This window comes from Talpa europaea (genome assembly GCF_964194135.1).
Source record: "Talpa europaea genome assembly, chromosome: 14".
Taxonomy (NCBI): Eukaryota; Metazoa; Chordata; class Mammalia; order Eulipotyphla; family Talpidae; genus Talpa; species Talpa europaea.
The window spans coordinates 66,958,538-66,973,408 of NC_140082.1; the positions used below are offsets into that span (position 1 = coordinate 66,958,538).

Below are 14,871 nucleotides of genomic sequence, written 5' to 3' on the forward strand. Positions count from 1 at the left end.
GAGAGGTCCCCGAGCGTCTCCCTCCAGGTTCCTCTTCGCGCTCTGCCAGCAGGAGGAGGGAGGCGTGAAGACGACGCTCGCTTCTCCAGTTGCCGTTGGCTTTCCAGTAAAAATGGGAGCGGGAGACGCGCAGCCCAGCTGAGGAGAGGCGGGTCTGCGCCGGGGCCCGCCGCGGGGCCTGGACGCCTCGGACCGCGGACGGAGGCGGCTCCTCACTGCACCAACCCGGGCTCGCGCGGCGGGGCCAGCCGCGGCCCCTCCCACCCGGCCCCCACCCCGCCGCTCCCCGGCGATCCCGCCCCGGGGCCGGCCTGGGTCCCAGTCGGTGCAGCGAGGAGCCGGCGAAGGCAGCGCCGGGCTCGGGACTGCAGTCCCCGGGCGACGGCGCGACCACCGCCCTCACCGGGTACTTGGGGCTCCGGGGGCCGCTTCCCCTCCCTCCCTGCCCCCCTTGTGCCCCCGCCCCTTCCTCCTACTCCCTCCCCCTCTCCTCCCTGACACCGTCCTCCCTCCTCCGACCGCTCCGCTCCCGCACTCGCAGCCTCCCGCCCCGCTGCGCGCTCCCCCCGGCGCTCGGCTCCTGCCCTCCCGCGCCGCCCGCGCCGGGCCGGTCCTCCCCAGCCGCGGCTCCGTCCCTTTGTGCCCAGCTCCCCGCGCCCGCCCCAGCCCGCCGCGCGCCGCCCGCCGCCTGGTCATGTCAGGATGGAGATCCGGCAGCACGAGTGGCTCTCAGCCTCCCCCCACGAGGGCTTCGAGCAGATGAGGCTCAAAAGCCGCCCCAAGGAGCCCTCGCCCAGCCTGGCCCGAGCGGGCGCCAACTTCTACAGCAGCGTCAAGCAGCAGGACTACAGCGCCAGCGTCTGGCTCCGCAGGAAAGACAAGCTGGAGCACGTAAGTGCGGCCCGCGCCGGGGCCCCGCTCCCTCACCTGCGCCCGCGCACCCACCTCCCTCCCGGGTGGCCCGAGCGCGCGCCGGGCGGTCGGGCCACTTGCGGGGGCGCCAAGAGTGTCCGCGTCCTCCCTGGGATCCGGGGTGTCACCTCGTCCATGTTCTTGTAAATGACTGGGCTAAGGGGTGAGTGTGGGGTACCTTTCCTGGCACTGCTTGGTCCCCATCACTCCTCGTACCCCCTATGGGCGTACTGCTGTAGGGGTTCATTTGCGATGTGATCTTGGGGTGCCGAGGAGGGTTGAGCAAAAAGTGAAACTGCCACAAGCGTGGCCTCTAAGAACCCCGACTTTGCAGGGTGATGAGCTGTAGAGGGGGCGTTTGCTTAAGTCTTTGGGGTTATTTTACTCTGTTCAGAAACTAACATAAATGAATCCGTGAAGTTGCCGCCGCCAGTGACCCAGCCTGGGCCCACTCGCGAGCGGCTTGAGTTCTCTGCAGAGTGTCTGCTGGGATCAGCAGTAGGCGACCCTCTCTCTCCCTGAGCCCGCCAGGGCGGGAGGTGCGTGATGCACCGGGAAACGCCATGGTGCGCGCAGACCGTCCCGCTTCCCAGGAACCCGCGACCTGGAGGGTGGCGGCTGGCGAGCCGGAATCTCCCCTCCCGAAGAGTGAGGGTTTCATGCCACTCGCTAGCGGCTCTGGAGCTGAGTACGTAAGACTCGCCCTTCTCGAGGGAAAAAAAAAGTCCCCCTAAAAAGGCTTTTACTGGATCCACACTTTAAAATCGGAACCGTCGGCATTTCTTTAAACCAGGCGTAAAAATGAAACAAAGAATGATTTCAGAAGTACAGCAAAACTAGCTAAGGAAAGGATGCTGTACCCGAGGAACTGCATAATCCAAATTGAGCCTGTTAATGGAATGTGGAGGTTTCCTTGTATTTGGGTCACATCTCCAATTATGATAAAAAGATAAGAAGAACTTCTTCTGGAACTCACACTCCTCCTACCGCTGCACCGATGTGATTCCCATCCGCCCCCTGTGCGCTTCTCTTCTTGGTTTGCAGCAACAACCAGCTCCCCAGGAGGAAGCTTGCAAAGGGTTATTTCTCTTACAATCCCAAAAGAATGAAAGTCTGTATTTTTTTTCTGAGGGCCTGATTAAGTCACTGAAAGCTGGAGTTTAAAGCCTTAAGTTGGGGATCAGACTCACTCTCCTGTGTGTAGAAAACCATTTCTTAATATCAAGTGTATCTCAGGTCCTCAAGACCATGGAAATAACTGCAGATTTCTAGGATGACAAGTTCTTTGAAAGGCAATAATATCCACTTAAAAATACCAGCTTCAGAATTAGCTAAGGGACACGGTCTGATTTTATTATTTGAAAAAGGCAGGAGGGGGTAGGGGGATGGCATCTTCATGTAATTACATCTTCATGTAATTTGACTCAATGTTCTTTGACTTTAGAATGGTCCAGCTTTAGAATATCTCTTAGATTTTATTTTCACTCCAAATGTGAATGTGTGTTCATTTGTAGCTTGTGCTTTTAGCTGATCTATTTCCTTTATTCTCTTGCTGAATATCAATAGTGCAACCTTCTATAGCTGTTTTCTTGAATCACAGAGGTTTTACACCATGTACTTAAATGGTTTATCACTTTTGTTTTTTCATTGAAAGTATTAAATCATATCAGGGTGGGCCAGCAGAAACCTCACGCCACTTTTCTAGATGGGTATAGGATGCTTTGCTGCCCCAACCCTCCACGCAGTAGAGGCCAAGAAAAGGAAGATCTAGTTGTTTGAAATCATATGAAGATCTGTGTTTTCCTTTTTAGCTCAGATGCCCCTGAAGAGAGTATTGCAATCATTTAGAAACAATTAATTACCTCATTTGTTATTTAAATCAGCATAGCATTGATGTTTACTTTCTCAATTACTTTTCTTAAGACATGTATGTTGTGTTATGTTGTTCTCATCTACCCTTGTATTCAGCTAGCAAGGGGGCCTTGCTTCTAATATTTTGGGGAGATAATCTTGCTCTTTTACAAGCTCTTTTACAAGCACTTTACATGTGCTTTACATTTCGTAACTATTAAGTTACGAAACTGCTATGAGAATTAAATTGGCATAAAAATATATTTTTGAATTCAAGCTCTGCATGATTATAATCCACTATGATATAAACACTATGGTGTTTTAGGTAGCTTGATATTAGTATCTAATTATATATTTGAAACTTAAAAACCCATAACAAATATAATCTCAAGTATATTATTGTTATACAAAGCATGAGTATGTAATGTTGACTTTATTATAGACAACATTCTGAACATGTATGACACTTTCTGATTTAGATCTTGCAGAAGTTAGGATGAGTGTATTATATGAAAGTAAGAGGTGTTATATGGTAGTAAAAAGAAAACCCTTGATCTGCTAATCAAATGAATTAACTATGGTTTTTATTAGGTCATGAAATGAGTTATTATGGTAGTGAACATATGCATGTAAGCAACCTACTATTATTTTGCTGTTGCTTTAAAAAACAATCTAGTATTAAGGGCATAAATAAGCTATGACTTCAAATGACGCACATATTCTGCAATAACGGAATTCCCTGAAATGAAATGTGACAGTATGTGAACTCTAACCAGACTTCAGTGGCATTGCTTATTCTGAAAGTCAGTAATATGTAACTATAGCCAAAGAAGATATTCCACCCACTTTGTTAGAAGAGCGAATAATTTTTCTCCTCTAATTTAAAAACTGCAAGACTAATCCCTAGGTTTGATAAGAGAAAATTAATATAGATTGGTCAAGAACTGGAATACTTGCAATCTATCTTTAAATTTGATTCCTATCATTTTTGTTCAGTATGTAAGATGAACAGACATTAAAAAAATAAATGTATATGAGAGAATTCTTCCATTCCTAAGTCATAATTAGAGGGTGTAAGAAAGTTGGAAAAGTTGTGATGAATTCTGGAATTTTAATTCCACTTGGAAATTTCAGGAAAAGGTAAAATTGCTGGTCATACATAGAACATTGCCTTATTATAACAGCTACAAATAGTGCTTGTGGTTCCTTAGAATCTTTGGCTTTATGTTCTTCCTCATAACACTTATGATTTTAGACTGCACTGGGTTTGAGAAATATTGCAAGTTTTATTCTTTAGAAGAGGCTGTATTTACTTTGAGTATAATGTAAAAGTGAGGATTGTGGTCTAGCAAGCAAGAGGAGCAGGGGTCACTAACCCACCTCGCTCCGTCAGCCTTCCCAGGAGATGGGTCACTTTGAGAATAACCACTTAATATTGTTTGACTCTCCCAAAGGACAGTGTAACATTAGGCTGATGTCCTTTGGTGATATCAGCCCTTTTTGAACTTCTTTCTCTTTCGTACAAAGTGACAGAGGTTACGGAGGCTACTGTGCTCTGTTGCCTGGTTGTTAAGTCATTTGTGTTTGTAGAGGTTTCCTGATATTATTTATGAATGTGGGACACTGGTTAGACAGACAGAGGTTTAGATTCTTATTTCAACTCTTATTAACTCTGTAATCTTAGGCAAAGTATTCAGTCACCGGGTTGTATATTCATATTTCTCTTTAACAGAGTTGTGGATTTGCTGGGATGATTCAAGGAGACCATTCATGTCAATACTGCAGTGACACATAGCTCCTTAAGTCAGGGGCACAACACCAAAAAGTGTACTTTTCCCTGATGCTTCTCGTCTGTGGAGGTTGGCAGGTGACTTAGTCAGTTTGGGCTGCTATTCCATAATACCATAGACTGGGTGGCTTCTATAGACAATGAACTTCCTTTTTTTCTGATAGTTCTGGAGACTGGAAAGTGCAAGATCAGGGTGCGAGCATACTTGTTTTCCAGTGCTGACCACTCCCTGTATCACAAACAGCTGTCTTTTTCTGTATCCTTATTTGGTAGAAGGGGTGACAGAGCTCTCTGGGATCATTTATACATAAGGTCTCTATGCAGTGGTTGATGAGGATTCTACCTCATGACCTATTCCCTCCTAAAGGTCCTACCTCCACATGCTGGCACATTGGAAAATAGGTTTCAAGATAAAAATTGGGGGGCACACAACCTCTATGATGAGGATTTTTCTGATGGAAATGCCATCCTTATACTTGTTTTTATGACTGTCAAGGCAGCTAAAGGGAAAGTGATGAATCATGTAATGCCTTTTAGGGTTTCTCCCCAGAAATTATACATCAATTTCACTCAAGTTTATTGACCAAAGAGAATTTCATGGCCAAGACTTGAGTCAAAAGGGGTAAGGTAGGGTACTGAATCGAGAACCAGGAGAAAGAGAAAGGGAACATCCACAATTTGCTCATTAGGGTGACCGCACGCATAAAGCACACTGAAGTGCGTGGTGCATGTTTCGTGCTTAAACGCAGAACATGTGATAGTAAGTTCTTCTCAGGTATTGCCTGACTCTCTGGCTGAGCCCTCACACTTCACCCCAAGATCTCACTGCTTATGCTACAGCCCCAAAAGATCTGAGTCTTTTTGCCAGCAAGACCAACTCATTACCCCAGGTTTGTTTGGCAGCCTAACTCTGAAGTGGGCTGGTAGACCCTGGAATATCCCCTGCCTGGCCATTCTGAGGTTGCCTCTTGTTCCCACTCTGTCTGTGGACTCTGGAACAGACACCAGACACAATGTCCCTAACCCCTGCTTCACTTCTCAGGTTTGTGCCAGTGGAATTAGGTGATATTTCATTCATCTGCATGGTGGTTCAGAAAGCCTATTTAAAAGAGAAAGAGAAAGCAGGAGAGAACAGTTGTAAAGAGTGAAAGAATCCTTAATGTTCACATTTGTAGTAAACTGTAGTATCTTGTTTTGTTTAGGGCCTCACTTAAAAAAAAATATGCCTCCCTCTAAGTGTGCATTTGTATTTGCTTAAATAGTGTTACCAGTGAATAGTAAATAAATGCCAAGTACACACTTGCCTCCTGGAATTAATTATTCACAATATGAGCAAAGAATAAATGGATAGGAGCAAACTTGGCCATCATGGTTTAGGCTTATGTTATGTAATGCCATTTATGTCCCACAGAGCAGTGTCATGAAAGTATCACATCCCATAGAGCAGATCAGTAAAGCACCAAAAGACAAAGTTCAGCCTAAGGGAAAGAACCTGTAATGTGTTCCATTAAAAATCAAATCAATCAAACAAACAAAGAAGCAAAAAATATCCTTTTCTATGTTTATATATTATTTTAGACTGACAAACTTTTAAGAATATTAACATTTTCTAGCATGACTTCTGATGATTTTTGATAAATAAAATAGGCAAAGCCTAGACAGAGGCAGGGCTCTCAGCCTCTCTAACTCGTCAGTCAAGAAATGAAAGTTTAGATTTTTCTTGAATGTGTTCTGATGGATTTGAGTGTTGTGTCCCTTATCATATTTATCACTACTGTAGGTAACATATTCCACTAATGGACTTTCCTCACTATGAACTGACATTTCAGTTTGTTTTGAATGGCCATTGATTTCTTTGAACTCTGTTGGGTGTGGTATATTGACTTATTTTAACATAATTACAGCCTGTAATATATCATATGTAATACATTTAATTTGAGGAGTTCAGGATTATTGAACTTAAGATTCTGTTTATCTTTTTCCCTTATTATAGTCACGTACCAATATCTGGCTAGTTTCTCTAGAAGTTGTATTTCTCTTAACATATTTCTGTATTTATCTCAGGTTTAAACCTATGTAACTGTTCTTATTTCTTTTATTTTAATTCTAAATATGAAGAGATTTGATGAATATTTTGAACTTCTCTGATTAAGCAGTATCTATAATGTTATGCTGTCATATGGAATTGTCTGACAGTAGGCAGAGGTAGAGTCTGTGGTTAGATTTCAGTGCATGCCTTCTCAAACTTTGCCCTGAGAGTTCAGAGTACAACATAAGTATTAAGGTACAGTTGAAATGCCAAACTCTTGTTTAGAAGCAAAAGTTTTTTTTTTTTAAATCTTTTTATTTATTTATTTTTTTATAGAGGCATGTTTTATTTATTTATTTTGTTTGTTTGTTTGTTTTGTTTATACAAGCACTGGGTACAGTCAGAAGCGCGGGAGGGTGAGAGAATTCACCAGAGCCAGAGCGGGGAGCAGAGCAGGCAGAAGGACCGAAGTACACTGTTGAGGGGAGCAGCGGGCAGCAGGAGAGGTCTGCGCGCCATGTGGAATCCTCCGCCGGTGGCCGGGGAGCAGCCGGGGATCGAACCGGCTCCGCAGAGGCCGCGGGCAGCTTCACAACACAGCGCTCAACCGCTGCGCCACCGGGGAGGCCCTAGAAGCAAAAGTTTTTTACTTAAAAAGCACATTTCAGTTTTTCTCAGTAGTAGAAGAATGAACCAGGTTTATAAAGTCACAAGCCAATCTCTTAAACTTGTGGAGAAGAATGAAGAATATGGCAAGAAATGAAAGTTTAGATTTTTCTAAATGGCAAAAGTTTTTGGTAGACTTATCCAATTGGAAAATCTCACTGCTTTTGAACATATGAAGTGGGACCACCTTGAACAGCCTGATGGGGCATTGTGGGATTGGATGGTTATGGGGTAATATAGACAATCCTTTATTCTCTAAAGTAGACAGTGAACCTTGTAAACATACTATTTCTCTGACTCAAGCTTTTAACATGCTCCTGCCCATAAATTCTTAGGTCTGATCTGGCAATAACATGATGAAGTAGATTGAGAAGATGGAACTCATTGAAATAAGAAGGAATTAACTGGCAAATTCATCAACAACAGATGCTTATTGAGACTTTCTTTTATATAAAATATAGTTTGTTATGAGATTATGAGTACTTTTATTTAACAAGCATTTATGTGACAGGTACTATATTCTAAATGGTAGAGAATATACAAAACTAGGTCAGAGTTCTCCCCCTCAAGATGTTTATAATTTTATAAATACAGTTATATGATTGCAGTGCTGTGAATAATACAGAGAAATGTGAAATGGTATAAGAACATTCTCTTTAAAGAGCTTGTTGTTTAGACAAGGATAAAGGTACAGCTAAAAAAAAATGATGAGTGAATCTCACTTTATGTACTGATAATGTATTATAACAAATTTAATTTATTCCAGTAGTGCAATATTAATGTAAAATTTGAAAATAAATTAATGTAAAACAAAATGAAATATATTGATATCGATAACATGTATCAAGACAATAATGGAACACTACTCAGCTGTGAAAAAGATGAAATAGTGGCATTTGGGACAAAATGGATGAACCACAAAGTGATTATATTAGGTGAAATACATCAGAAAGTAAAAGATAGCAGATAATTTCACATATCTGTTGAATATAAATAACTGAAAGCATGCACAGGTAAAATACAGTAGAAATAGATCTTGTTTTCGATATTAATTTGACCATAACTGAAAAAAGGTTCAATTTCTGCTCTCTAAGAAACTGAGATTCAGGGGCCTCCCTGGTGGCACAAGGGATTAAGAAACTGAGATTCAGGGGCCTCCCTGGTGGCACAAGGGATTAAGCACAGAACTGTGACGCTATCTGCAGCCTCTGTAGCATGAGTTTGATTCCTGCCCGGCCAGCGAGCTACTCACATGGCGCAGCAGACCTCTCCTGTCTTACCTGCTGCTCCCCTTAGCAGGATATTTCAGTCAATCTGTCTGTTCTGTTCTCCACTCTGTCTCTGATGAATCCTCTCACCATCACCACCACCACCCACCCTGTACCTCTGGCCTGTACCCCAGTTCTTGTATGTATAAATAAATAAATCTTAAAAAAAAAAAAAAAGAAACTGAGATTCAGATTTGGAAAGATTAAAATGCCCATGACTGGGCCTGTGTCCTTAGGTTGCTTATAGTCTAATCCTTCAGAAGTTGACAAAGCTATTCTCTCTCTTCCGCCTGGTCACATGCCCCACCTCTGTGGTCCCATAATATCATAGGCAGGCATGTGTTATAGCACTTAACACTTTTTTTTAATTGTCTATCTTTTGTTCTCAATGGTGACTTTGGAAATAAAAACTTTTTTGTTTCAGAACACTACCTTTAATGCCTACTACAGTGTCTGGTAGACATTCAGTACTAATTCACTATTGAAGTGTGAATGAATAAATAAATGCTTAAGGAGGCAGGACTTATATACATGATTAAAAGAACAAGGTGGCATATACTACTTGCCAAATAAATGCTGCAAATGTTAAATGCAATAAGAATTCAGTGGAATTAAAACTCCTTGGGAACTTACTGAAAAGGCATTCCCAGGGTTATGATTAAATGTCATATAGAGAAGATAATTGCCAAGGCTTCATGTAAATCATCCACAGTTTGATTTTTTTTTAAAGATTTATTTATTTATGCATACAAGAGCTGGGGTATAGGCCAGAGATGCGGGGGGTGAGAGAATCCACCAGAGACAGAGTGGGAAACAGAACAGGCAGATTGACTGAAATACACTGCCTTGCCATATGGGTTTCTCCCTGGCTATCTGGGAATCACACTCGTGCTGCAGAGGCTGTGGACTACTTCATAGTGCTGTGCTTAACCCCTTGCGCCACCAGGGAGGCCCCACAGGTTGATTTTCATAGAACTTGGAAAATGGGGATTTCATGGATATTTTAATGACCTATTATAATATATAATGCTTTCATGTTTACACTGAAATTATTTTGGTCTTAATACCTTTGTTTTAATTGGTCAAGAGGAGAGCATTAACGTTTTTATTGTCCCGGAGTAGTTTGGTCTAATTTGCTGCAATGTCTATATCTATTTGATTATTTAGCTTCTAACTAATCAGAAACTGTAAGGCACTCTGCAACAGGGAATTTGTCAAAAATGCCAAAATCCCCTTAAAGACTAACAGTTTTGAATATTAAGTATCCCCAAGAAGTACATGACTTCTTGATTTGTTCACTTCTAAACTTTTCTCATTCCCTAAGAACGTCTTGCATTAATTCATGCCAGGTGCACACATTGTTTAAAACCCATATTATAACATTTCTAATAAAGCTTTTTTAAATAAAGGACCTCTATTTTGGAGTAACTTTAGATTTATGGAAATGTTATAAAGACAGTAAAGAGATTTCCTGCACAGCCCTCACCAAATTTCAGCTTTCCTCAATATTAAATTCCTAACTCCTTACTTTATCAGAATTTTGCCAGTTTTTAAATTAATATCCTTTTTCTACTCCAGGATCCAATCAATGATAACTCACTACATTTAGCAGTCACATTCCTGTGACATTTCCTAGATGTTCCTCATTTTTCATGACCATAATTTTTTAAGATTATTGAGTGTAATTGACTAATAAAGTGGTATGATGTTTAATAAAACGTAAGATATTTAAAGTTAATGTACTTGTGTTTTCATTAGTGTACACATTTCGAAAAGACTTCTGTATCAAGTTAATAAAAACATCCATCAACAACATTTAACTTTTCCTCTTTTAGCAAATTTCAGTCACACAGCTGTGGTATCAACTATAGTCACCATATTTTCATTAGCTCCTCAGACCTTATTCATCTTATAACTGAAATTTTATTTTTTACTAGTCTCCTCTTATTTCATCTACTCCCAGCCCTTGGAAACTATGTTTCTACTGTTTCTATGAATTCAACTTAAGAAAAGATTTTGCGTAAAGTGATATCTTTCTCTTTTTCCCTTCCAGACCCTAATCAGGTCTAACCCTGCTTAGCTCCTGAGATAAGATGAGAACGGGTGTGTTCAGGGTGTTATAGCCACAGAGTATAACTATCTATCTCTACTGGCTTATTTCACATGGTATAGTGCATTCAGGACCCATTTATGTTGTTGAAAATGGCACTTTCCTTCATTCTCACACATAATATTTCATTGTATATATGCTACATCTTCCTTATCCACTCATCTGCTGATGGATACTTTGATTGTTTCTATATCATGACTGTTGTGAGTAAGCAGCAGTGAACACGGGAGTGCAGATATAGCTTCAGTATCCTATTTCCATTTTCTTTGAATTTATACTTATATATGATTGCTGGATCATATGTTAGTGTTATTTTTAAAATGTATTTATTTATTTATTTATATTTTCCATCAGTCTTCAGTTTTGTACAATGTTTGCTTTCTCCTCTTAGGTGTGGTCCCCATAAAATCCCTACCACCAATTCACCCTGATCACACATGAAAACAAAAGCAAAGTAAACAATCCAGTCAAAAAATGTGCAGAAGAGGTGAAAAGACACTTCTCCAAAGAGAAAATGCAAATGGCCAACAAGTATATGAAAAGGTGTTCAACATCACTCCTAATCAGGGAAATACAAATCAAAACCACATTGAGATATCACCTTACACCAGTAAGAATGGCACGTATTAAAAACTTTAGCAACAACAAATGTTGGCAAGGAAGTAGAGAAAAATGTATTGCTATTTTTAGTTTTTTAAGCATCATCCATACTGTTTTCTATAGTGGCTGCACAAATTTACATTTCCACCAACAGGCATTAAGGTTCCCTTTTCTACACTTACACTTCCTTGCCAACACTTATCTTTTTGATGAGAGCCATCTAAAGGGTGTTAGGTGATATCTCAGTTTTGATTTGCATTTCCTTGATATTTAGTGATGTTGAACAGCCTTTCATGTACTTCATGGTAATTTGTATTTCTCCTTTGGAAAAGTGTCTATTCAACTCCTCTGCTCATTTATTACTTTGATTTTTTCCATTTTTGTTTTCAGTTGTATGAGTTACTTATTTTTGGTGTTACTCCTTATCTGAAATGATCTGTAGATATTTTCTCCTTTCTGTAGGTTGTCTTTTCAATTTGTGGATGGTTTTCTTTGATGTGCAGAAGCTTTTAAGTTTGATTTAGTTCTACTTGTTTGATTTTCCTTTGTTACTTTTGCTTTTGGTAGCATTCCAAAAATCAGTGCCAATAACAATTAGGGAGCTTTTTGCTTATCTTTTCTTCTAGGAGGTTTATGATTACAGCCAAGTCTTCAATCCATTTAGAGTCATTCTTGTTGCACATGGTGTAAGATAGCTGCCCATTTTCATTCTTTATATGAGGGCTGTCCAGTTTTCCCAACGTCATTGATTGTAGTAGCCTTCCCCATTTCATATTCTTTGCTCCTTTATCACAAATTAATAGATTATATGTACATGAGTTTATATTTGGACTTTCTTTTCTGTTTCATTTATCTATGTGTCTGTTTTTCTACTAAACACCACACTGTTTTGATTACTATAGCTTTGTAATATAGCTTGAAATCAGGAAGAGTAATGCCTCAAGCTTTGTTAGTTGTTGTCAAGACTGCTTTGCTATTTGGAGTCTTTTGTGCCTAAATACAATTTTAGAATTATTTGTTTTATTTCTATGCAAGATGACATTGGAATTTTTTTAACATCAATTTATTTATTTTCTTGCATTGTGTTCATTTTTTTGTGCAGTATTTGATTTACCCCCTCAGGTGTAGTCCTAGAGAATTTTGAATGGGGATTACAATCAATCTCTATATCACTTTGAGTGGTCAGACTGTGTTAATAATATAATTCTTCCAAACAATGAGAATGTAATAAATTTCCATTTATTTCTGTTTCCTCCAGTTTTCTTTTTTCCAGCAATGTTTTATAGTTTTCAGTATTCAAATCTTCTACCTCTTTTTTGATTTTTAGTTCCAAATATTTTACTCTTCTTCATGCAATTGTAAAAAGGATTGTTTTCTTTTTTGCTTGAGTTTTATTGAGATGTAATTCATATATTGATATATCACTGTATAAGTTTAAAGTGTATAACATAATGCTTATATATATTGTGAAATGATTGTTGCAATAGGTTTAGTTAGCATCCATCATTTCATATAGATACAATAAAAAGTGAAAAAAGAAAAAAGAAAAAAAGACTTATCTTTATGGTTTGAGATGAGCAATCTTAGGAAGGAAAGAAAGCACAAGAGTTTCCTTATCTCCACATCCTCACATGTATTTGTTTTATCTTGTCTTTTTGATGATGGTCCATTCTAATAGGTGTGAGGTGATATCTTATTGTGTGTTTTTTTTAAGTTAATTTATTTATACAAGCACTGGGTACAGTCAGAAGCGCGGGAGGGTGAGAGAATTCACCAGAGCCAGAGCGGGGAGCAGAGCAGGCAGACTGACAAAGTACACTGCTGAGGGGAGCAGCAGGCGCGGCAGGAGAGGTCTGCACGCCATGTAGGACCCTTGCTGGCAGCCAGGGATCGAGCCAGAGCTGCAGAGGCTGCTGGCAACTTCGCAGCCCAGCGCTCAACCACTGTGCCACTGGGGAGGCCCCTTATTGTGGTTTGGATTTGTATTTCACTGATGACTTGTGATGTTGAGCATCTTGTCATGTATCTATTAACCATCCATATATCATTTTTGAGAAATGTTTATTCAGGCTTTTTGTACATTTTTTAAAAATTTGGATTATTTTGTCATTGTTATTGAGTTATATGAGTTCTTTCTATATTTTGGGTATCAACCCTTTCAGATATGATTTGTAAATATCTTTCTGTTGGATAGATTGGCTTTCTATTTTGATGGTTAACTTTTTTCTGCAGAAGTATTTTCACTTGTTTTATATTTTGTTCCTTATACTTAAGTGATATATGCAAAATAACATTGCCAAAACCCATCAGGGAGCTTTTTGCTTGTATTTTCTCCTAGGGTTTTGTGGTTGCAAGTCTAAATTTAAGTCTCTAATCCATTTAGAGTTAATTATTGTGGAGTAATAGAAGTCAAGTTTTATTCTTTGGCATGTGAATAGAACTATTTTAATTTCTCCTATAGTTTGCCATTAATGTATAGAAACAGAACAGATTCACATATGCTGATTTTGTATCCTACAACTTTACTGAATTAATGTATTAGTCTAGCTGTTTTTGGTGGAGTCTTTAAGATTTTCTGTGTATAATATGTCATCTAAAAACAGAGACAATTTTGTTTTGTCCTTTCCAAAAACGCCTTTTGTTTCTTTTTTCTTGCTTTATTGCTCTAGCTAGACGTTCCATTGCTAAATTGTATAAAAGTGATGAAAACGGACGTCCTTGTCTCATTCCTGACATTAGAAGAAAAGCTTTTAACTTTCTACTATTGAGTTTGATGTTAGCTGTGGGTTGTCATATATAATCTTTATTATGTTGAAGTACATTTCCTCTTTACCTACTTTGTTGATTTTTTTAATCATAAATGGATGTTGAATTTTGTCAAATTTATTTTCTGCATCTATTGATATGATCTTATGATTTTTATAATTTACTTTGTTAATGTGACCTATCACATTGATTGACTTGTAGGTGTGACCATTCTTACATCCCTCAAATAAATCCTACTGGATCATGGTGTCAAGTCGGTCTGTTTCCTCATGATTCAATTTTGGAAGGTTGTATGTTTCTAATAATTTATCTATTTTCTTCTAGGTTGGCATATCTTTGTTAATAGCAGACCCTTTGATCCTCAGCATATTCTGTGGTATTGTGATGTCTCCTCTTTGTGATTTTATTTACTTGAGTTCTCTCTTTTTCTTAGTGAGTCTGGCTAACCTTTGCAAAGAAACAGCTTGTAGTTTCATTGAACTTTTTTATTGTCATTTCGGTCCCTATTTAATTTCCTTCCATTCCTATCATTATTTCATTCTTTCTACTAATTTTAGGCTTCATTTGTTCTTTTTCTGGTTTCTTCAAGTATGAAGTTGAGATTTTTCTTGTTTCATGATGTAGGCATTTATCTCCATCATCTTCTCTCTTAGCACTCTTTTTATTGCATCATATTTTTTGGCATGTTATATTTCAACTTTCATTGAAATATATGTATTTCAATGTATTTTTTATTTTTTTTGAGCCATTGGTTTTCAGTAGCATGTTATTTAATCTTCGTATATTTGTAATTTGTTCTGATTTCTTCTTGTATTTGATTTTTACTTTTATACAATTGTTTTTTAAAAAGATTTATTTACTTATGCTTACAAGAACTGGG

The 14,871-nt window shown here is 39.3% G+C and overlaps 1 protein-coding gene across 1 annotated transcript in view; it reads left to right on the forward strand.

The window, feature by feature from the left end:
- Positions 1 to 702: 702 nt before the first annotated feature.
- The window catches only part of PLD5 (phospholipase D family member 5), a gene marked incomplete at its 5' end in the record, with an annotated part of 439,585 nt that continues 425,416 nt past the window's right edge, over positions 703 to 14,871 (forward strand). Inside the window, one exon of the mRNA XM_084253047.1 lies at positions 703 to 891. Within this exon, the coding sequence (XP_084109173.1) occupies positions 703 to 891 (189 nt within the window). The remainder of the gene's footprint in view (positions 892 to 14,871) is intronic.